The following is a 22,863-nucleotide window of genomic DNA, read 5'->3' as shown; positions in this document are numbered from 1 at the left end:
CGAGTTCATCTCAACTCTTTGATTATAAATTGTTATTATTAAATTGTTTCATGATTGAACAGTTTAGTGACCCTCATGATTATGTTTTCTTGATGATGATGATGATGATGGAAACTTGTATTGATCAACATGGCGCTGACTTCAAGAACCTTAACCTTTTACAATTGTAATTTGTTTAACAATTTAACTTTTGTTATCTTCATAAATTATCATGAATCTTAATCATCGTAATTGTTGCTTTCTAGCAAAACCATTAACAATTTAGCTAATTATAGCTCAGTCATTTTATAATCTGAAAAGAGATTATCGTTTACAGTCCTTGTGACAAATATATGTATATATGATATTCTTGGTGTATTGTTGTTGTTATTGTTAACATTTCTTTCATTGATATAACAATTAATTGTGTTGACAGATTAAATAATCAAAAATCCTTGAGACTTGTTTGGTTAATTGTTGAAGAAATTCATGTTTTCCTAGTTAAACGGTCTCTCTCTCTCTCTCTCGGTGTATTAATATTCCAGTTATTCCAATGGTCAAGTTAATGTTTATAATTAGCCACAAGCACTAGATTATCAAGCTAATTGTCATCAGATATTATCGTTACATGAATAATTAACCATTTCATGATTTTGCATTGCGAAAGTATTATCATTAATTGTGATTAAATTTGTTAACCTTGCAATCAAGTGAAAGTAATATAATCCTTTTGTTTATGATTCAGGATTGGTGATGATTGAGAAAATTAATTATCAGGTTTTGTAATAATAAATGGTAAATGATTTCTGGTCAGTCGATGGTCACTTTGGGAATTAGATCTGAGATTATCAACCAATCAGCGGATTATCATCAATTATCATCAATTATTTAAAATTCATTTGAATTGTCCATGAATCAGGATTGAATGCAATCAAGTGTAATAACACCTCGAGTCCAGTGATTTGGTTGATTGTTATTGGTTGATTAGTCTGATTTAAATGATACAATTTAAAAGCAACGCAACAACTTGAAGGCATCAATCAGTTGGTAAATAATATCAATTAAAGATTTAAACTTTAATTGAGCAATTTAAATGATATTTCACTTTGATGATTAATAATCCAATCCAGTTAACGGAAATACCAATTATCTGTTTAATAAGATTAACCGGATTAAGTAAGTTCCTTGTTACTCAATCAAACATTTGATTATGATTGTAGTTTATTTTCCCTTGTTGATTGTTTCACACTTAATTGTTCACAAATCTGATTAAGTTTGATTTCCTTTTCCTGGTGTTTCCCGTGATTAACAATCCAACAATCAACCAAAAATTGCTCTTCCACCAACAAGATTAACCTTCATCTTAAAGCAAAATCATTTGATTGGCATAAATATGATAATGATTAACGCGTCCAGATGATTGATTTATAAAAAACTGACCTCGACAATTAACTAACTGGAAATGATGAGACCTGAAAATAAAAATAGATGATTAGTAATGATTAACTGTAACAAGAATGTGATCAGAATATAATTAACAATTTAGAAACAATAATAATAATAAACATACCGATTGACCGAGATTGATTTTTCTTGGTGTTTTAATGAATAATTTAGATTGTTGATTAATTGTCACCCTGAAAAAACGTCGACAATTTAGCACCTTGATATTTGTATTTGCTAATCGAAAGTAATTAGTTGCTTTAAGCGAATAAGAAAACTAATTTGATTCCAATAATTTGAAATGATTAATCTGTTACCCATTAATCAACTGGATTCATCAACAGTTCCTTAATTGTGTTGATTGTTGAAAAAGAAATATAAGATTAAAAAGAAAACAATAAATTAAATTTTCATGAACTGTTTCTGATCATCATTCAGGTAAAATGATGTTTGATTGTTATAATACCATCAAAGTTAATCTAAAGGGAAAAATGTAACGATGACCACGATACGATTAAAGGTCAATTAGAATTTTTTGTTTCTCGCCATTTTCACCTGAGTGTTTATCGTTTTTTATTCTGGTGAAATCATCATCACCATCATCTTTTTGGAAAACATTTTAAAAGATAATTAACCATTAGCATCACCTTATTGATTGTAAATATCCATCTAAAGGGTCATTGTAATGACCAATACCAATATTTATATCCCGGTATCAAAGGCCGATGTTCAATCAATCGTTTATCAATTTAAACACAATTGATTCAATTGATTTAATAATAGATGATAAATGATGGTCTCTTCAGGTCGGACGAGTGCAATAACATGGTCACAACAATCAATCAACGATTTGGTAGCCAACAGATTATACAAGGTTACAAGCGTATCGACAATCACCACCATTGAGTGATAATTTAATCACCATCCTACATGTAAAATAATAATAATAATAGTAAACCATTAATTTGATTGTAAATTAAAATCAACAGGTAAATAACAAGTTATTGACAATAAAGGTTCTGACCTGGTCAGGTCAGTATAGATGTAAACTAACAATTCAATGAATACATGATAATAATGTAATCATTTAAAATCAATCTTACCTACACTTGGACTTTACATTAAACTTGTAATCAAATCATCCTATCAATTAATTATCATCATAATTAATGATTGTAATACAATCAATGAATGATTGAGTCTAAAACAAAGTTTCAAATAAGTTAATCAAATATCAATTTAACAATTGAAAGATTATTTTGTTTACCTTTTTATAACAGTGATTTTTTTTGTTCTGCTTTCTCAGTTAATCAATTAAGGTGGTTAAATTTGAAGATCATTTAGTAATCATCGTGATTATATTGAATCCAAATATTCATTTGAATGGCTGACGAGCAATCGGAAAAATTGTATCAACTGACCATCGTAATTGATAAAAAAAATGGATTCAGATGATCGATTACTTTGTCCAGAAATTATTATAATTGTTATTGGTTATATAACTAGAAAGAGAAAATAAGATCAGTGAAAATTATCATTAATCTCATTTCTCATCATCTTTTTCCAATTTCTTTCATTATCATCATCCTGAAGAAAACATAAACAATTCGTTAATTTCATAAAGAAAACAAGGTAAGAAAAAGAGAGAGAGAGAGAGAGAGAGTAAGAACCAAGGATGTTATATGTGGAAGGGGGAGAGAGAAGATGATAACTACGAAAAATAGTGAATACAATCAACAGATGATGAAGAAGACGAAAAAATTGGAAAAAGAAAGATGAACGAAATGAGTAAAACCAGAAAAACCAGAAAATTCGGTTTTCATGATAACCAAGGAGAGAGAGAGAAAGAGAGAGAGAAAGTGTGATGGAGAGAGAAAGTGAGAGTGAGAGTGAGAAAAGTAGACGAGGAAAAGCATAAATATATTGATAGTCTCCTGAAGATCCCTTGGTTATTTTAAATAAGATTGCGTTGAGAGAAACACCTTTGAACTATAAACAATTTAGAATCCGAATCACCTTGACCAGTTACCTGTCCACCGAAAAGTTAATCCTCTGTAAGAATTAATATCAATATCAATTAATCTGTGAAAAAAGAAAGAAAAATAATTATTTTACTTTGTTATATTCCAAGTTATATTTAATTGTTGTCGATTAAACGTCTCCCAGTCTTCAACAACAAATAAGTGGCAAGCTAAAAACTTGTCAGTGTTTGATTATAGCTGTTAATCATCATCATCATCTTCTTCTTAATCTTCTTCGTCTTCATTGGTTGAACAATTTTCCATTCTGTGAGTTATAACCTGAAAAATTGAGAGTCACATCAATCCTACACTTCTCGAGTTAGTTATCCAACGTTAATCATATACTTTCACTTGATTTTGTAACTTGGTTTATAACTGTTGCCGTGCTTTTCAATTAACTTTTCACAACAATTAAATCATGAATTCATCATTATTTACCCTTGTTCTCCTGGTTTTGGTTACGCTTCCATTGATTCAAAGTTATTGGGATGGTCATCGAGCCCAACGAACTGAGCCCAAGAACCAATTCAATAAGAAACCTTTGAGATATTTATACAAAAAATCTTATTATATTCCCTCCAATGATGGTATCGATTGGTCAGATCCAGATATGATGCAACATCCTATGGATGACACACCTAGAAAGGTAAGAAGAGAAAAAAGTTATTTTCTATTATTAATATTTGCTAATTATTAGTTAAATCATCAGCGCTACATGATTTGTTGTTAGTTTACTTTCACCTTGGAGTTACCTTTGATTACTTTAACATTTAGGTTGATTATCATCGCTTATTAGCTTGATATTAATTTAGAGTAAACCACATCATCATTTAATCATAATCATCATCAATTAGAAAGATGATGATGATGATGATGATGATGGCCTACTTTAAGGTTGTACAGAAGCTATTGTGTTTGAATGATGATGAGACAAGATGGTTAAAGCTGATGGTCAGTTTGTGGTTTAACAAGATGAACGATATTTCCTTGTTGAATGACTTATTGAATTGTAATCATCTTTACAATTAGAATTAAAACCGTTTCCGTGATATTGTTGATGATGATGATGATGATGATGATGATGAGAATTGGCTGATATTTGTTTCCCAAATTGATCTTTCTTTTGTCACTTTTCACTTTTATTCTCTGTTTACCTTAATATCATAATCGATGTAATTAAGGTTCCAATTTTAAGTCCAAATTTAAAATTCAGACTCTATTGTTATTCTGGTTTAATGGAACATGATTATTGCTGATGGACAATTTACTAAATTGTTTTTCGTTTGCTCTTTTTTTTTATACCATTAATTTAGACTCATCGTGGATTGGGTGATATTTGTTCATACAGTAATGATTGTGAATCAGGATGTTGCTTATTAAATCGTGAATCGGGAATTCGAAGTTGTCAAAATCGAGCTCAAAGAGGTGAACGTTGTACTTTGGCGCAAATTAAGGGTGACCTTTATGTTGACGCTTGTCCTTGTGTCTCTGGAAATGGTTAGTATTACAATCGATAAAATCAATAAGTGTGTAATCAACAAATATACACACACGCATATATATATATACACCTTGTTTCACTTCCCACGATTACATATTAATCGAAATCAAGAAGAAGAATAATCAAAGAAAGAAATCAAATCCTTAAAATGACTTTCACTTTCCAAATCAAGTTTCAAAAAGGGTAGATAAAATTTGATATGTTCTGATAATTATGTACGATAATTAATCATGGAACTGAGATCCAAATTATTTAGATCAGATTAGTTAGTTGGATTCTCCAATTTAAATTGTCAACATTGGTTTTTAATATCTTTTCATTTGTTGCTCGTCCTCAGATAATAAGTGAGACTTAAAGATGATCAAATAACAGAATTTGATTGAGAAATCTAGAAGACAAAGAAAAAAGTAATTAGAATGAGAATTAGTGAAATAAAAGAGATGGCGAAGTAAATTAATTAATTAATTTATCATTTTTCGATAAATTAATGTAACCTGATTTCCCACGTCTCTTGAGACAAAGGAAAATAAAACTTAATATAATAATGATTTGATTAACACTTTATATCAGATCGTAAAATGTTCATGTAAATGAGCACACAAACATACAAAATACACACACAATACAATTGAATTGTATGAATATCATCATCAACTACCTTTTGATTAACTATTTATCATTGAAATGAACGAGATCAACCTCATACTTATGAAATACAAAGCGCAAGGTTGATTAATCAAAAGTGTGTGTGTGAGAGAGAGAGAGAAAAGTTTAAACTGATAAATAACAAATTGTTCCAACATGATGATGATGATGATGATGATTAATGTTCTGGTTGATGTAAACAATTGGATAAAATGTTTGTAGAAGAAAAAAAAATTTTCATCATGTTTACCGGTTAATATCTTTTCTTTTCTCAAGTCGATTTACTTTGATTGTTAACAATTAGTTGTCGTTTTTACGATAAACAAGGTTAAACACCATTCAGATTATTGTGATGTGGTTGACGGATTTGAATTGAAATTAAACATGGCCATTTGTACAAGAAAGATTATCCATTTCCTACAGAGAATAAATGAAATAAAAAGCTATCAATATATAGGAAGGTCATTAAGAAGTGTTGGTTATTACATTTTTACATACATTTAGAAAAGAATATTTAACTTACACTTGAAATGAGAAAGAGCGGGCGAAAGACTATGAATTGAGGAGAAATTCTCAACAATTAAGGTTCCTTTGATTTCCTGGTATCCATGATTACATTGTAGAAATTAAGCTAATTTCAGGTTCTCTCACAATTGATGCGAAAAATTAACAGATAAGAACCGTAGGTTGATGATATCATTTGTGATGATGGAAATTGTGATTGACTCGCAACTAACCAATTCCCACACAATTTTCGCACAAAATTAACAATGGAAAATGTTCCTTAATCACTTCACCATGAAAACGAAAGAAGAAGAAGAAAAAGAAAAAAAGTCTCAAGTCAAAAGAGAAAATGAAAACAAAAAGATAAATAGTAACAATTAACCAGAGGGAAAAAATAGAAAAAGTAATTAACAAAATAAGTGAAAAGAGAAAATGAGTCAACCCGATCACCTGACGTTCGTTTGGTTGCTAAGCAACGAAAAAGAATAAAAAACAAATTCGATTTACTTTTATTTTCTTTGTTTCTAAATTTTTCTAAATTTTTCTCTGTTTTTCTTTTTCCGTTATTATTTTTATTTCTTTTTTCTTTTAGATTATTGTGATTATCCTTCCAACATTTGTCGTAAATAAGTTCTAATTTTATCGTTTGTTAAAATGGAAACGTATTTATGGTAAAAGATTTGAGAATTTTTTTTTGCTGTTATACCTTTTGTTACTATGGAGCATTTAATTTACCAACTCTAAACTTTTATATAATTTTACTTACGTAATTTTCAAACAATTTAATCATCTTTTTTTTTAATACAACACAAAACATTCAATCAATGGGTATCAACAAACATCACTCACACTCACATATATTTACAAATGGATGATGGATCAACTGACCGGTTGTTTAAATCTACCCTGAGACCAGAGTTATGACTATCATTAACTAACCTTTAGTCTTGTCCAATCTTGTGCTTTTGTGGTTAGTAACCTGTTGTCTTTAAATGTTCAAGTTAAACTTGTTGAAAGGCCTTTTACAATTTAACTAAATCACCATCTGATTAACTCAGATTACTGACTTGAACATGAAGAAAACGGAAGTTACTGGAGTTGTTTACCATCATGTCCAATTATAAGCTAAATCACCATCATCATCATCCTCATCCTCATCAACAACAACAATTTACATTCTTTTATTTCAACAAAAAAAAATTAGAAAATATATTAATATAAATATAACTGAAATGGAATGAAAGAAGTCAATGATCATCAACTTATCATCACCCTCGTCATCCTTGTCACCAACACACTTCATCTTATCGTCGTCTTCACAATTCAACAAAAAAGAAGAAATTACAATCAACCATCTCAATTCATCTTTATTTTCTTCTTCTCTTCTTTTTGTCCACCATTTTTCCAGCCAAAATCTTTTCTCTCTCTCCCCTCCTTTCCTTTCCGTCTTCTTCTTTTTCCCTCAATTATATTATTTTATTATTCTTTATACATATTAACACCTCCACTTTACCCTCTTTCACCCACTTTCCGTTTCAATCAAGTTTACTGAATGATTCCAATTTCCAATTGATCCAATCCATCTTGATTTCTTCTCTATTCTTGCTCGTCTTCTTCTCTCTCTCTCCCCTCTCTTTCCAGTATCATCTTTGTCTTCTCCCTTTGAGAAAGTGGAAGATATCAGCTCATTTCCTTACCGAATCAGCCATGACCCAGATTAATTTAAAATATCTACACCATCTCAGCGTCTTACATCATCAACCACAACCACAACAACAACAACAACAACAACAACAACAACAACAACTACAGGCAATATTGTGATTAAAGGGATAATATCACAACAACAATCGTCCAGTAATAATAATAATGATGATTAGAAGTAAACAAAACCTTTTGTTTCACTAATCAACAGGCCAAACTTAGATTTTATCATCAACACTTGATTGTCTTTAACCAATATATCTCCCACTTTCATCAAGCTCTGTCATCTTAATATCCACTAACCAATTGAACAACAATCAACTATAACTCCCGTGTTGTGGATATATTATCAATCCTTTCAAGAGATCATCAAATATTCAATTATAATTATCCCTCCGTCATCATCATCATCGTCATCATAGTCTAACCTGTTTACCGAAACAAAGAGATCCCATAACAAGCCAACTCACTACTACACAATAGATTCAATAAGAAGAAGAAGAAGATGACAAATAACCAGAAAAAAAACTACAACTAAAAGAAATCAAGAGAACAATTAAAAAGAGGAATCATCGATTGGTGTTAATCATCTGATTAACTTTTCCACAAAAAGAAAGACGAAGTTAATTCATCTCGATATTTGTACATATAAACATTTTTTTTATGATTAACAATCATTAAATATTTTCATCTCATATTCAATCATCAATGAAAATATTATATTTCTGATTAGTTAATCTAATTTCAGGTTTCGATTAACAATTTCAGATTAACTTATCCTTAATTTGCAAAGTTAATTGTAGAAATTAATTGATGTCGAGGCCGAGAATCAATTTCAATCTTATCAAGGATATTGAAAGTTAATCCAAACAATCAATTGAATCAAAAAGAAACGATGATGATCAAGGAAAATCAATTAAATCATATTAGAGAGATAATTTGATTTAACTTATTTTTTTTCGATTAATTTTTTAATTTCATCTCAGTGTTTACAATTAACTGTTAATTGTTCCATTGTTTGGTTAATTGTTGTAATCGTATCAAATTTTAATACCTGACGAGTTTGTGATTCAATTAAATCGTATTGACCCTGGTACATTTGAAGAGATAAATTAACGATTAACAATTAGTGATTCTCATCTGATTAATGGTAATTAACTTACCAGGTAAACTTCATTATAAATAGTTCGTGTTGAATTGATTAGGATGTAATTAGTCAAGTTGATTGTTGAATTAACCTGAAAAAAAATGATCAAATATGTTAACTAATTAGTTGGATTAATTAATTGTTACAATTTACCTTTTGTAACATATGAATTATATTAACTCTGTCATATTTAATTCCGTTAATTGTTTCCTCGTAATTAGTTGATTCCCAAGTTTCCAATTCTCCCTGAAACTTTAATTTTTTTAAATTATTAGTTAATTGTCTCAGAGTTAATTAGTTAATTACTAACCGATGGGAATTGTCCTCTATACTTGAGATCATCTTTAATCCAGAATAGTTGATTAACTTGATTTAAATAATCATCCGAGTTAATTGTTGACACAGAACATGTAGACTGATTGTGATTAACATTCTGATCATTGATAATTGGATTAATTATCGTGATAATTTTATCCCAATTAGCGTAAATCTAAATGAAAAGACAAAAGCAAAATACAATTAACCCCAAACAAACAATTAGTTAATTATATTACTAAACAAACCTCAATATTAATTTTATTTTGCTCCTCACTTGATTTAGATGATGTTTCAATTGATTTGAAGCTTAATTGTTGAGAATTAAACAATTGTGGAAACAATTTAGTCTCCTCAACCAACGATGGACATCCCAAGCCAATTGGTGGCTAATTAAAAAGAATCAAGTTAATTTACCTTAAACAATCAAGGAAAACGGGAATAGTCGGAACTCAAAGAATGGCCTGTGACCACAATTCCCTACGCTGATTACTACGCAATTAAAAGTCTTTAGGAATTTTATATTCGTTGGTCAATATAAGAATCGCTGGAAATATTATTCAGGTCAACTGAGTCGCTTTTCGGCATCTCTCAGAACTAACACTCGACTGAAAAGGTCACTATTCCGTCGATGGAAGTTCGTCCGATACTTTTTTGTCACATTTCGATTTCAGTTTTCAGTAGAAATCTAATTGATAATCACTCTAATTAACCTTTACGAGCATAAGAACTTTGTAAATATGATATTCGATATGAGTCTAGTTGGTGATGTTCATTGATTATCAATGAATTAGATTAGTTGATTAATCAAGCTCACTTTAAATTCAATATCATGATAACTTTCCGGGTTCAATTTTGTTAACGATATTGAATTGATGACAATTAACTCATCACTTGGTAAATCCGTTAATCCATATTCAGGTCCATCAACTGTTCCCGATAAGATAATCTCATGAGGAACAATAAAATCAGAATCAGGTTGATTAACTAAATACAAAAAAAGAGAGAGGTAACAATCAGTTTAATGATTAAATTGTAGCCAATTTAGTTAATCACTTACCCGCCGGTGATTTTTTACCATAAATTGTTGTTATATTAAGTTTATTTTCATCAGTTTTGTCCACTTGTTAATTGTTGTTATATTGCTCCCTGAAGTCTACAATTAGATTGCAAGGTTAATTGTTACTCAGAATAATTAACTAATCATCTTACCCAATTTAATGAATCATCTTTTAATCTCAATATTATTGAAGGTCCAGTGATTAAGATTGAATTTAATAAATTACCACCATCAACAATTAACGAGACCAACTTTCTGTCCATATAATAACAATAATTATCTATCACAATCAATTAATTGTCCAGTTAATTAATTTAAATTGTTGCCAACAATTAATACTTACATTGGGTTAAAACTAAACGTTTATTATCATCAAATTGATTGTGATACAAACTAATTGTTTGATGGTTTTGATGAATTATTATTTTACCATAAGATGACATTGAATCCAAACAATTAAGAAATTCAATTGTTTTGTAAGTTTCATTGTTAACCTGTAATAAGATTGATTAGTTAATTAGTAAGATAAGATTTTAGGTACACAATTAAGTTGATTGTTACTCTTACCTTGTTAATGATTGTCGCTTCAATTTTGTATTTACCTTTGGGTTGATTAATATTCAATTTACTTAATGATGAAGCTAAATGAAAATCAAACAAATTAAACAGTTAATTGTGATTAATTGTAGCTAGTTAATTATCATTTCTTACCTGTGATTCCTTGACAGGAGTAAATTGTTATCAAAATGATTTGTATTGTAATTAACTTGATTAAGGTAAACATTGTAATGATTAGTAAACTAACTTAGTTAAATGAACTTTAATTTTGAAGTTAATTGTCTTTAATTGTTGTTGTTTGTTGAGTGTCTTTATTAATTGAATGAATCTTGTTGTCACTTGTGTTAATTGAAAAGTTGATTTTCTAGTTAGTTTTTAGTAGAACCAGTTTTAATTGTGATTAGTTAACTAAATCATGTATCCTTGATTGTGATTGTCAGATTAGATTGTTTCAAATTTTCACAATTTATTAACTAACTTGAAACAATCAGGTAATGATAATATCCAGGGCATTAATTTTTGATTTATTCAGTTAATTGTGAAAATATTAATAAATTATAACAGTTTTTACAGAATTAGTTATTTGAACAATTAAAATTTAATCATGATTAGTATCCAAATATGTCTTCAAATTGTTGCTCCTCTGGTGATGAATTAGTATTTCTTTTAATTGTTGACTTTTCAATCAAATCAATTGATTTGGTAACAATTAAGCTGCTTACAAAACCAATTAACAGACCTGTTAATATGTAGATTATAATTAAATCCAATTTAAATTGTCCAAATTGTACAATCAAATTGGTTTCAGTTGATTTTGGCTGATTGGTTTCATTAGATTTCAAAATTAACTCATAATTGTGACAATATGTTGATTCAGTTAATTGGACATTTTTTTCATCGTTAATTGTGAATTTTGATAATGAACATGATGATGAGCCTGATTTTGATTTGCTACAATAATTAAATGATTTGCATTGGTCAGTGTCCAGTCCAGAGCACAGAGATGCACATTGGTCAAGGTTAAGGTTAAATTCAATTTGATTGGTGTTCACAATTATCTTTGATCCAGTTCGTTGATAATTATCTGATTGTTTAGCTACAAGAAAATAGTAAAAATAATTAAACACAACAATCAACTGATTATAACTAAACACTTACGAATATAAATGTCACAATGATCAGAGGTTTGAGTTAATTGCTCTGAATAAGGGCCAGTTAAATAGCAGAAACCATTTGATGGACAAAATTGATAAGAGTTACAATTAACTTGATTGTCAAGACATAATGAGGCACAATCACTTGATTTAATCACTTTGACTGGAGTTGAATTGATTGAGTTAAATTGTCTCAATTTAATTTGATGAAATTGTGTCTCAGCGTTTCGATGATAAGTTTTACAAGATTCATTGGAAATTATTAAATTTGATTCACTTGTGATCCTTTTGCTTGACAATTTACAGATAATTTGATTGTTCACTTGACAATATGAGAATGAATTACAATCAAGTTGACCACATGAACGATAACAATCACTAAAATAGCCAATGGTCAAGGAAGAGATCAAATCAAAGTTTTCATCTTTTAAAACGATTCCTTTAATTGGTCCAATAAATTCAACTTGTTTATCGTAATTAAAAGATGACCAATCAATTATATCATTAATTTGAAGAGGAAAATATTGACCATTGGTCATTGGAACCTTAATTGTTGAATTAGAACTTGATTTCAACAGATAATCATGAACTGAATCCAATTTAATTTGCTGAGTAAATTGATGTAACCTTCCCAATGGCGATTCGATGACCAAACAAAATTGACCGTTCGAAAGGTCATCGACTAGTTGATCGCCATCACCGACACTGGAGCAAATAATTTCATCCTCTGAACAATAAACAACAGCTCTAAATAATCAAACAATTAGAATGACAATTAAGAAAATTAATCGATCACAATTACCTGATTCTCTCATCAAATGAAGTCTCTACTTGGAGACACTTTTCAATTGTATCGACATGGACACTTGATGATTTACGAATTTTTGAAATGTCCAATCTTCTTAATTGTGTTGGAAAAACATCTAAATAAGGAAGAAAACAATTAGAAATGATAACAATTAAGAGAAAATTAATTCACCTCCAACAGATGGAGCTTCAAGCAAATTAATTGTTGCGATAATTAAATCAACTGATTGTAATTGTAAATCAATTTTCTCAATTCTTGTTGGTGAAATTTTCCCATTCTTGATAATCTCATTTTCCAATGAACTTTTAATCTCCTCGAGATTATCCTCAATCAATTGATTAGATTCTATTTGATAAGAGGAAAGAAATAATTAACTAATTGATTGACAACAATCAACAGAAACAACTAATTAATCAACTCACCAAAATGTTCAAGTTTAAAGGTTAATTGTAAACGTTTTCCAAACGGACAATTAAATGATTTCATCAGTGATTTTAATTCACTTTCAATGAAATCACTTTGATAATCATAAATGTCTCGTTCAATTTTCATCTCTAAATTGTAATTACCCTGATGATGATTAACGAAATACAGTTAATTAACTAATTTTAACCAATTAAGCTCAATTACCTTAGTATCCTTATTGTAACAATTTAAAACAATAGCCAATGGTAAATAGTGTTGACCATTACTTGACCATCCCAAGTCTTGAATCTAATTGGTATTGGTTGATTAGTAAACTACAATTAACTGATTGGTGATTAATTACCGTTTTCTCCAAGTAAATTGTTACCACTAATTTATCACAATTAACTTGATTAAAGATGACATTATATTCAACTGATTCCCAGGCATCAATGGTAAAAGCTAATCGTGATCTCTATGGATTAAAGTTCAACAATTAGTTGATTGTTGTTCATTTATACTTTTAAATATTAGTTAATTACATAATTAACTTGACCAAGATATTTAAATGGTCGTCTCATCTCAAGCAATTTATATAAATCAAATCGATCAGCTTTGTAATCGTTTACAATTAAACCCGGACCATCAGAATCAATTGGCTTTAATTTACAATTTAAATTGTTACCATAATCATAAATTATATCTAAATTGTAATCAAAAAGTTTCATTGATTTATCAGCATCTGAAATAATGGCCATTAATTGTTTATCATCATCAGCATAAATCTAATTAAATACATTAATCACTTTGGGTTAGATTGTAACAATTTATTAATAGTTATTACATTTAATTGTCTTACTTTGAATGAGGAAATTGTTTCAGAATTAAATTTAATCACTTTCTCCTTGATTGTCATTTGTATTTGTTGACTTGTTAATTTTGGTAATAATTTAATTGGTTGTAGTTCAATTGGACATCCAATACCTGGAGTTATCTAAAGGATGTTGATAATTAAATTGTTCACAATTAAGGTTAATCATATCAACTCTTACCTGTGACTCGACTTGATTATAATCTGTGATTAAATGTAAAGTAATGTCCATGATTAAATTGTAACCATCAAATTGTATCCGATTAGGTTTAATTAAAGCTAATTCAATATCAGAATTGACTGATTGATGAACAAAATTAAGACATTGGTTAATTTAATTAGCTGTTTAAACCTTAATTGTTGCCTTACATTGATGGTAAATTGTGATTCTCAATTTAGATGAGATATCTCTTGATGTACTGTCCATCTTGACCCCTTTGACCATTGGACTTGAATCTCCTTTAGCCTAATTAGAATGGTTGATAATTAATACAATTTGTTTGCATTTTTTTTTCCAATTTAATTGTTTACAATTAACTTACAAAAGCACTTAAATCATTTTGAAGTCTATAAACTAATGAAGGTCCAACCATTAAGATTGTATTGGTCAGTGAACTACTGACCCCAGGTAACATTTTATCCCAATGCTCTTTACCATTGAACTCAAATAGATCACATTGATTGTCTTTGTTTTGGAAAAATTAACAATCAACTAATTGTTCACTCTAATGTTACACAATTAAACTTACCATGAATGACCAATCGCTTGTAATCATTGACCGTCTCATAGTAAATATCAAATGAACTTTCATCCGATTCAACATGAATTTTTCCATGAATCGAATGATCAGTTGAAAGATATTCTTTGATCTTCCAATTTTTACCATTAATCTGAGAACAAGTCAACAATTAGTTAATTGTCTTACTAAATTAGAATTTAGTAATCACTAATCAAATGGTCACTTACAGTGTCCGTTAAAGTTGCATGAATAATCACATTGGATCCACTGGTCACTCGTAAGGGAAGATGCATAAGAGAAGCTGCAATTAAGGTGATTAGGTTTAATTGTTGACGAATTGCCGGTTAATAGATCATTACCTGAGTCGATTAATTGAATTAACGATGAACACATGAGATAATAGAGAAACATTTTTGTCGATAAATTAATTTATTGATTTACTTAATTAAACACATATAATGGTGATTAACTATTCATGAGAAATTCATTAATTCATCAATTGTTGGCCAACTAATTAAGTTTATTGATGATCATTCAATTAGTTTACTGGTTACCTGGTTAACGCCTTAAAACAGTAGTTAATTGTATTAATACAATTTTGAGTCACTCATTTAATTTAATCATTTCTGAGATTGTTAATCAATAAATCACTATTGTTAATTTATCAAAGTTGATCAATTTTATTAATACTACGAAAAGTTTTACCTTAGTTGTTTAATTGTGAGTTAATTTCTTCATTGTCACGTTCATTCTGATTAATCTCAATATATTAATTTATAAATTGATTGCTGAGAGTCAAAAGGATTAAGTTAATTGTTATCGAATGTCAAGTTTTTCAAATAACCTTTGCGAGCATTGGAAATAATTGGATAATAATAAGATTCTAATGATTTATAGAAAGTAAATCATTTTCTCTTAATTGCTTCAAATAACTAAATTGATTTAATTCCAATTTCTATTTAAAATAAAAATCTAATTAACTAAATTCTGATTGAAAACAATTAATAACTTTTCTCTCTTCAGCGCCCTCTATGACCATCGAAATGAAACTCGATTCAACTGGTAAACTTTTTCATTTTTGATTTAATTAAAAGCAATTAAGAGAGAAGAAATTAAATTAACCACAATTTTAATTGCGATTCCATTTGATTATAAGACACCGAAAGATTTAAAAAAGAAAAAAACAAAATACAATAACAATTAGAATATAAATTCAAAAGGAATGAGCAATTTTAATTCATCTCTAATTTAGTTTTACACAATTTGATTGATTAATTTGTCCTTTTTTTCATTTTTTTAACAATTAACAGTGAGGTTAAAGGTTAACAGATATTCTTGTGAACACTTACCCTCCATGATAATAGAGATAATAGTACATCATTTGTCGATAAGATCGATTAGCAAATCGAACTGCACCACCAAGGGTTCGATCTCGAGAGGGAACATCATAACCAAAAGCTTCGTTAAAAGGTAGTAACTCTTTTTTCCAATACTTTTGACAATTAATTGTAACAATTAACGATGAGATTAAAATAAAAGTAATACCAATAGACAATAGAAGAGATTTCATCTTGACGAAAACAATACAAATCAATCAATGACAATTAACCAAACAAGCAATGAGAAGATAAATAAAGAGAGAAAAACAAAAATTAGATTGAGCCCACATTGGAAATAGACAAAAACCCGGATAGAAATAAATTAACAACAATTAACCTAAATTGTCAATTCTTTTACAATTACAAAACAACAACAACAATTAACTCGAACGAAATTTTTTCCCCAAACAATTAATACAAATTCACTTTTGTCCCAAAGACATTCAATCCACTGATTATCGATTGATAAACAGATAACCAAACAATATTAATATTCCAAAGTTTAATCAACTCAAAGATTAATTAATTGTGAGAACAATCCTAAGGGGGTAACCTTTTAATTCTAAATTTTTCCCCCTTTTTTTCGGTGTTTCCACTACTAGCGACGTCTATCGGATTCGACGGCCGTTCAAATGGAAATGTTTTCATTTTTATTTTTTCTCTGGAAGAATTTTTTTTTTACTCTTTTTCTCTTTATCAATTGTAAATTCGGTGAATCCTCATGAAGTAATTTTCTCTGTACATTCGATGAACGTCATTCTCTTCCTTTGTGCCTCTTCTTGGATGTTTTCCAGCGCTTATGATTAAAGTTGAAATACGATTAAATAAGAGGATCGATTTTGTTGGATCGATCAATTGAAGTGAAGATCAAACCAGTTACTTGGGTTTTCTTTCAACTCTCTCAACATCTTCTTCTTTTACATTACTTGTTTTCTACTGACAACAACTTGGTAACTGTTGTGCCTTTTAATGTTATTGTTTAGTTTAATTTTTTAATCTCTCACAACAAACAAACACCACCAACACCACGGAAAATGACCTACACTAGACGTAATTGTTTCATCAGTGGCTTAATCGGAGGTGGTTTGATGTTCTGTTTAAGTGCCATTCTAACTTACCTTTTATCTCCATATCTCATAAAGTACATTGTATCTCAGGTAAGAAAAAGAAATTCTTTTCTTTTCTTTTCTCCTTTTAAACATTTTCTTCTTTATTGCTCATATTTATATTCTCTTTTTCCCTTTTTCTCTCCATCTTTCTAGAGGTTAATTCTATCATCTCCAACCTCTGACACTTATTCTGGTTGGAAATTAGCTCCCATTCCAATTTATGTTAAATTTTACTTCTTTAATGTTACCAATCCAAAGGAAATTATCAATGGAAGTGAACCAATTCTTAAAGAACTTGGTAAGTGTGTTAACTTATTCATCAAATTAACTTTTCTATTCTCTTTTGTGTGTATGTGTCCATTAAGTGTCCATTTTGGTTGCCCTTTTCTCACAATTAATATAGATTGAAACCCAAATTTCCAAGTCAACTCTTCCACCTCCACCAATAAGTCATTTCTTTATCAAATTGATATTCTACCAAATATTAATAACTTATGTATATACATTTCTATGTTCAGTTAATTAGCTCAGTTATTAAGATTAACTATCGATACGATGTATCAGTTTTCAATTTCTTATCCTTCTCTTATTCACTTGTTCAACAATCAACTTATCTCCTACTATTAACTTTTACCAATCAATCAATCAATCAAACATTTTTATCATTCTCACCTAACCTGATGTAATAATTTGTTCAATATATTACAATGTAATTTATATATACTTAGTGTTAATCATCTTGTTCAATTTAGTTAATTTCTTATCATTTACCTCTCAATTATTACAATTTAATATATAAGTGTGACATTATCACATTAGTTGATCACAATAGGTTAATTGGAAAAGTTTTCCTCTCCATCAACAATTAAACTATTGAAATATTAGTTATCTAAGTATTGAAAAAAAAAATAAGAAGAAGAGATTTTAATCATTTGTTAATTACTCATGATTAAGAATTTAATTTAGGCCTTGGCCTTGTTTACAAATACATGTACTTAACACTTTTCGCTCATTTTTTTTTAATCATTTTAATTCTTCATCAATCAATCATTATTTTTACTTTTTTCGTTTACTTTTCTAACTTTGATTTAATTAAATTCTAACAAAAAACCCCCCAAGGTCCATATACTTTTCTCGAGGTTCGTGAAAAAATCAATGTAACTTGGAATCATCATGATGGTTTAATTTCATATCAACAAGTCGCTCGTTATCATCCGATTCCGGAAATGACTGTTGGCAGTCTTAATGATACAATTGTCCATTTAAATGTACCATTAGCTGTAAGTATAATGAATGTTGGTCAATCTTTTTACTTAATAACAATTAACTTAATTGTTCTTCTTTCTTTCTCTCTCTCTCTTTTCCATCTTTAGGGAATGTTAAATCAGGCGAAAAGAAAAGCTGATGCAATGATCTATGGTTTTGTCGAACAAGTTGCCGTTGGAAATGGTGACGATCTATTCCTAAATCATACAGCAAGTGAATTATTATTCAAAGGATATCATGATGAACTTCTTGAATTCATTGAAGAAGCTGGACTTTCCCCTGTTCGGGTTAGTCCGTTCAGTTTTTTCGGTGATCGAAACAATACCAATACCGATGGATCTTTCACCATTTACTCAGGTGAATCTGGTACATTAAGTCAATTTGGTCTTCTTCATTCTTGGAACAATGAGAAACAATTAAATATCTGGAATGATTCAAAGTGTAATTCTTTCAATTCCGCTTGGCCTGGTGATCTTAGGCCACCCTATCCGTCTAGTGATCCTGAAGAGTTATACCTTTTCGCTCCTGATCTTTGCAGGTAAATAGATAAATAATATTTCCATTGTCGCCCTTGTCAAATTTAAATCGCACCTTGATTACGATTACCTTGTTAACCAATTTATTTACCATTCTCACAACTTTGATTACTACTTTTCTTTTCCTTAAACATAATTACAAGTTAATAGTAATGATTACGATGATGTGTAAGCTGATTACAACCTTGAATACGTTTTTACCTTACCTGTTTCATTATCATCAGTATGATAATTTATTCTGATTGTCAGACAATCAGATTGATTTTCACCATAACCGATTTAACTTTTTTTTTCCAATCTCTGTTTACTTTTAATCTTAATCTTTGAGCTTTTCATTTGATTTTGTTTGCGACAATTTTTCAATCACTTGATTAGATTAAATTTTAAAGACTGATATTTAATTTAATCTTTGATTATGAGGATGATGATGATGATGATGATTTAATTGAGAATAAACTTGTTTCTTAATTGTAATTATAAACTGTCAACTTTTACTTAAACTTGACAGTAAATGAGACGATCAAGAATAAGTAAAGAGATTAATCATTATCAAATCAATTTATTGATCTTCACTATTGATTAAATTGTTTATTTAATCATAATTATTTTGTTTCTCTTAATCACTAGATTAACTTGTCCCCCTAAATTGTTTGTCATTTTTGATTGTTCTCAATTATTAAAGTTAATTATATTAGCCCCTTGGTAAAGATTAGCCTCTCGACACAAGGAAAAATTAAGTTTAAAATCAATTCACTTTTGATTTTCAATTGATTATTATTATCACAATTACAATCAAATTGTCGCTGTTGTAATTGTTTACCTTTCTTTTTTTTTACTTGTTGGATGACAATTAACTAATCAACCACCTTGGTAATTACCTGATGATTGTTTAGATTAGATTTTAATAATTGACTGATTAAGAAAGTTAATCAAGTTAAATGATACAATAATAGTGAAAACAAACAATTAACTCATTGTTATTGTAATGACAATGGTTAATTACCAACTTTCCTGTCATTCCTAATGAATTTATAAATTGTTTACTGACAATTCTTTGCACAATTAACTAATTTTCGCAATTTAATTCCACAGATCATTAACTCTTACCTACCTCAGTCGACGATCAACCAAAGGAGTTGACACAATTAGATATTGGCTAAGTCCAAGTTTATTTGATTATAATTTGGATAAAAACAAATGCTATTGTAATGGGCAAAGGTAATTACAATTAATCTAAAACTGAATCAAATTAAGCAAGAAATCAAATGATCCAAATTGTGACAGTAAATCAATAAATCATTTTCCAACAAGTTTGCTGTTACTTTGTAATCAGTTTTCCACATGAACCAATGAAATTTTTCAACTTTTTTCTTTTTTCTTCTAAATTTCTATGGACATAATTATAACATATGATGGTCAGTTGTCCAGCCAATGGTATTTTTAACATATCAATTTGTACTCATGGTTCACCAGCATCAATATCTTTTCCTCATTATCTTTTCGCTGATCCAGTTTACACCAAAAATATTCAAGGTCTTCACCCAGATCCTGAAAAGCATTCATTTTACATGGATATAGAACCGGTATGTGTGAATAAATTAACAATTTACTAATCATATGATTAAATCACTGAGACAAATCAGTTAATCATATTATCCAAGGTTTTATATAATAATAAGTTTACCTCTCTTACAGGTAATCTTTTACATGCATGAGTGTGTACCTTTTTTAAAATTGTATTTTACCTTTTATCTTATATATTATTATTATTATTGATATTTTTTCATTTTCTTCAGAATCTTGGAGTACCTGTGGATACTAAAGCTCGAGTTCAGATAAACATGATGCTGGAAAAAGATGATGAAATTGATTTTACCTCTAATTTAAAAGCATCAATCAATTTACCAATTTTTTGGAGGGAAACTGTAAGTCAACAATATTTGTCACAATTAAAGCACATGATTTATGTGTTTACACCAAATGTTAAACTAATTATTGTCAATGATTAACATAATTAATTGTATTTCTCTCTCTCTCTCTTTCTCCCTCTGTCAGTCTGCTACAATTAGCGATGATCTTATAAGTCAATTAATTTTACTCCAGAAACATGTTCCTAATATAATTACAATCGCCACGTTTACTCAAGTCACAATTGCAGTCGCACTTATGGTTGTCACATTGATCTTTGTCCTTAGGATGAATACGGTAAAATGGCCCATTCAAATTGCACTCATATTTAATTGCTCAGTTAATTTAATTATATCTCATATTTCACTCATATTTATCTAATGGTTCAATTTGAAAGCTTTAAATTACTATCAGAATATTTATCACAACAATCAAATGATTTGTTGAAGTTTTTCCCTCTTCATGTTGTAGAGGTTTTTGACTGTTTCATATTTCATCGTTTTTGATTAACTATGTAAATTGAAGACAATTAACTAATTGTTGAAATGTTTTTTTTTGCTTCTCTTCTTTAATTCTTAATTGTTGATCATAAATACAGATTAATGAACTTGTTCCAAGACAATCGAAACCAACAAGGAAACCATTCCGACCGACACCCACTCGACCATCCAAGAAGGCGTATAAAACCGTTATGACGACAAGTTTTGAAAGTTGATCATCAAAGTACAATTAACTCACAATCAACTTATTTAATCTTCTTTTTTAATCATCACAATTTAGTTATACTCTCTGTTTATATTACTATTTACGAACTACTATTATTGACTTCGTGTTTTTTTTACAACAACATCGCCAAATCGTCTTTGCCTTTTTACACTAATGATTTTCTTATTGAAACTTGGTTAACTTTTGTAATTTTCTAAATTAATTAGTAATCATCATCATCATCATCATCTCATATGGTAACAATCATCAGATAATCAGATTGATCACAATTTCCTGTTTTACTTTCAATCAACTCTCAACATTTATCTCTCTCGATGTTTCAAGAATTGATACAATTTTGATTCTTCCTCAATTCTTGATTATCATTACTCAAATTAATTAGTTGATGTACAAAAGAAAGCAAAACAATTTGTGATCCGTTAATTGAGCTAAATTAATCTCTCTCTCCGATTGTTTATCTACAACAATCAAATTGTGCTCCTCAATTTCTTTTACAACAATTCTTAGAAATCAAAAGATAATCTAATCATCTTGTTTTTATGTACATCGTTTAATTGTCTAATCATATCTTCATCAATCAACTCTCTCTCTTCCAATGGAGCTGCTGATTATTTGCTCACCACCACCATCATCATAATCATCTTTCTTCATCATAATCAAAACATTTTTTTTTACATAATTCTAATTGTTATCAACTTTTTCCATCATAACATACTCGTAGCAAACTCAAACCGCTATTATCAATCCTTTTTTTGACGAATTATTGAATTCAACAAAAAAACATAATTATAATTACGAAACTTCAATCGACAATTGAGAAATTAACTTCTTTCCATCAAAAAAGAGAGTTAAATTGTTGACTCCAAGAATCAATCAAACACAATCTTAATCTGCTCAAATTAGTAAATCTCTATAAATATATTTATAGAAATCCTTTTTTTAACTAAAAGCCAAATTATATCCTTGTAAATACCTTTTTCTGTATTCTTTGTTTATCAATCAGATTAAACAAAAGTATTTCGTATTTGCTGATGACCATTGTTGACCTTTAACTTTGATAATTTTCACCGAAATCAAATAAAAA

General features: G+C 29.0%; 4 protein-coding genes and 1 long non-coding RNA gene across 5 annotated transcripts; 2 read left to right on the top strand and 3 right to left on the bottom strand.

The window, feature by feature from the left end:
* Window positions 1-1,182: 1,182 nt before the first annotated feature.
* Window positions 1,183-3,543, bottom strand: LOC128385516 (uncharacterized). The gene is made up of 4 exons (XR_008324785.1): window positions 3,405-3,543; window positions 2,690-2,924; window positions 1,550-2,348; window positions 1,183-1,451 (listed from the first exon to the last, which is right to left on the bottom strand). It is a non-coding gene; the product is annotated as an uncharacterized LOC128385516 (long non-coding RNA).
* LOC128385515 (uncharacterized) lies at window positions 3,301-8,494 on the top strand. The gene is made up of 3 exons (XM_053344389.1): window positions 3,301-4,089; window positions 4,757-4,940; window positions 6,686-8,494. Exons 1-3 carry the CDS (start codon window positions 3,862-3,864, stop codon window positions 6,721-6,723), a joined length of 450 nt encoding a protein of 149 aa, XP_053200364.1. The 5' UTR covers window positions 3,301-3,861; the 3' UTR covers window positions 6,724-8,494.
* A 137-nt stretch (window positions 8,495-8,631) lies between these two features.
* LOC128385560 (uncharacterized) lies at window positions 8,632-10,582 on the bottom strand. The gene is made up of 8 exons (XM_053344432.1): window positions 10,546-10,582; window positions 10,320-10,382; window positions 10,077-10,246; window positions 9,508-9,648; window positions 9,255-9,434; window positions 9,098-9,196; window positions 8,961-9,035; window positions 8,632-8,887 (listed from the first exon to the last, which is right to left on the bottom strand). The coding sequence occupies exons 1-8, from the start codon at window positions 10,580-10,582 to the stop codon at window positions 8,780-8,782; spliced, it is 873 nt and encodes a 290-aa protein (XP_053200407.1). The 3' UTR covers window positions 8,632-8,779.
* An 800-nt stretch (window positions 10,583-11,382) lies between these two features.
* On the bottom strand, window positions 11,383-15,457 carry LOC128385512 (uncharacterized). Its single transcript, XM_053344386.1, has 15 exons — window positions 15,215-15,457; window positions 15,083-15,156; window positions 14,865-15,006; window positions 14,658-14,800; window positions 14,485-14,581; window positions 14,297-14,415; window positions 14,104-14,238; window positions 13,787-14,029; window positions 13,609-13,719; window positions 13,470-13,553; window positions 13,262-13,409; window positions 13,011-13,184; window positions 12,834-12,954; window positions 12,036-12,778; window positions 11,383-11,973 (listed from the first exon to the last, which is right to left on the bottom strand). Exons 1-15 carry the CDS (start codon window positions 15,264-15,266, stop codon window positions 11,486-11,488), a joined length of 2,874 nt encoding a protein of 957 aa, XP_053200361.1. The 5' UTR covers window positions 15,267-15,457; the 3' UTR covers window positions 11,383-11,485.
* Window positions 15,458-16,902: 1,445 nt separating this feature from the next.
* Window positions 16,903-22,811, top strand: LOC128385578 (lysosome membrane protein 2-like). The gene is made up of 9 exons (XM_053344458.1): window positions 16,903-17,391; window positions 17,497-17,641; window positions 18,463-18,623; window positions 18,717-19,147; window positions 20,238-20,363; window positions 20,566-20,728; window positions 20,942-21,070; window positions 21,201-21,350; window positions 21,652-22,811. Exons 1-9 carry the CDS (start codon window positions 17,269-17,271, stop codon window positions 21,766-21,768), a joined length of 1,545 nt encoding a protein of 514 aa, XP_053200433.1. The 5' UTR covers window positions 16,903-17,268; the 3' UTR covers window positions 21,769-22,811.
* Window positions 22,812-22,863: the final 52 nt, after the last annotated feature.

The sequence above is a fragment of the Panonychus citri genome, unplaced genomic scaffold (genome assembly GCF_014898815.1).
Source record: "Panonychus citri isolate SS breed McGregor unplaced genomic scaffold, ASM1489881v1 Contig00049, whole genome shotgun sequence".
NCBI classification, from domain to species: domain Eukaryota; kingdom Metazoa; phylum Arthropoda; class Arachnida; order Trombidiformes; family Tetranychidae; genus Panonychus; species Panonychus citri.
Note: the sequence above shows the minus strand (reverse complement) of the source record. Positions and strands in the feature narration are given on the sequence as shown.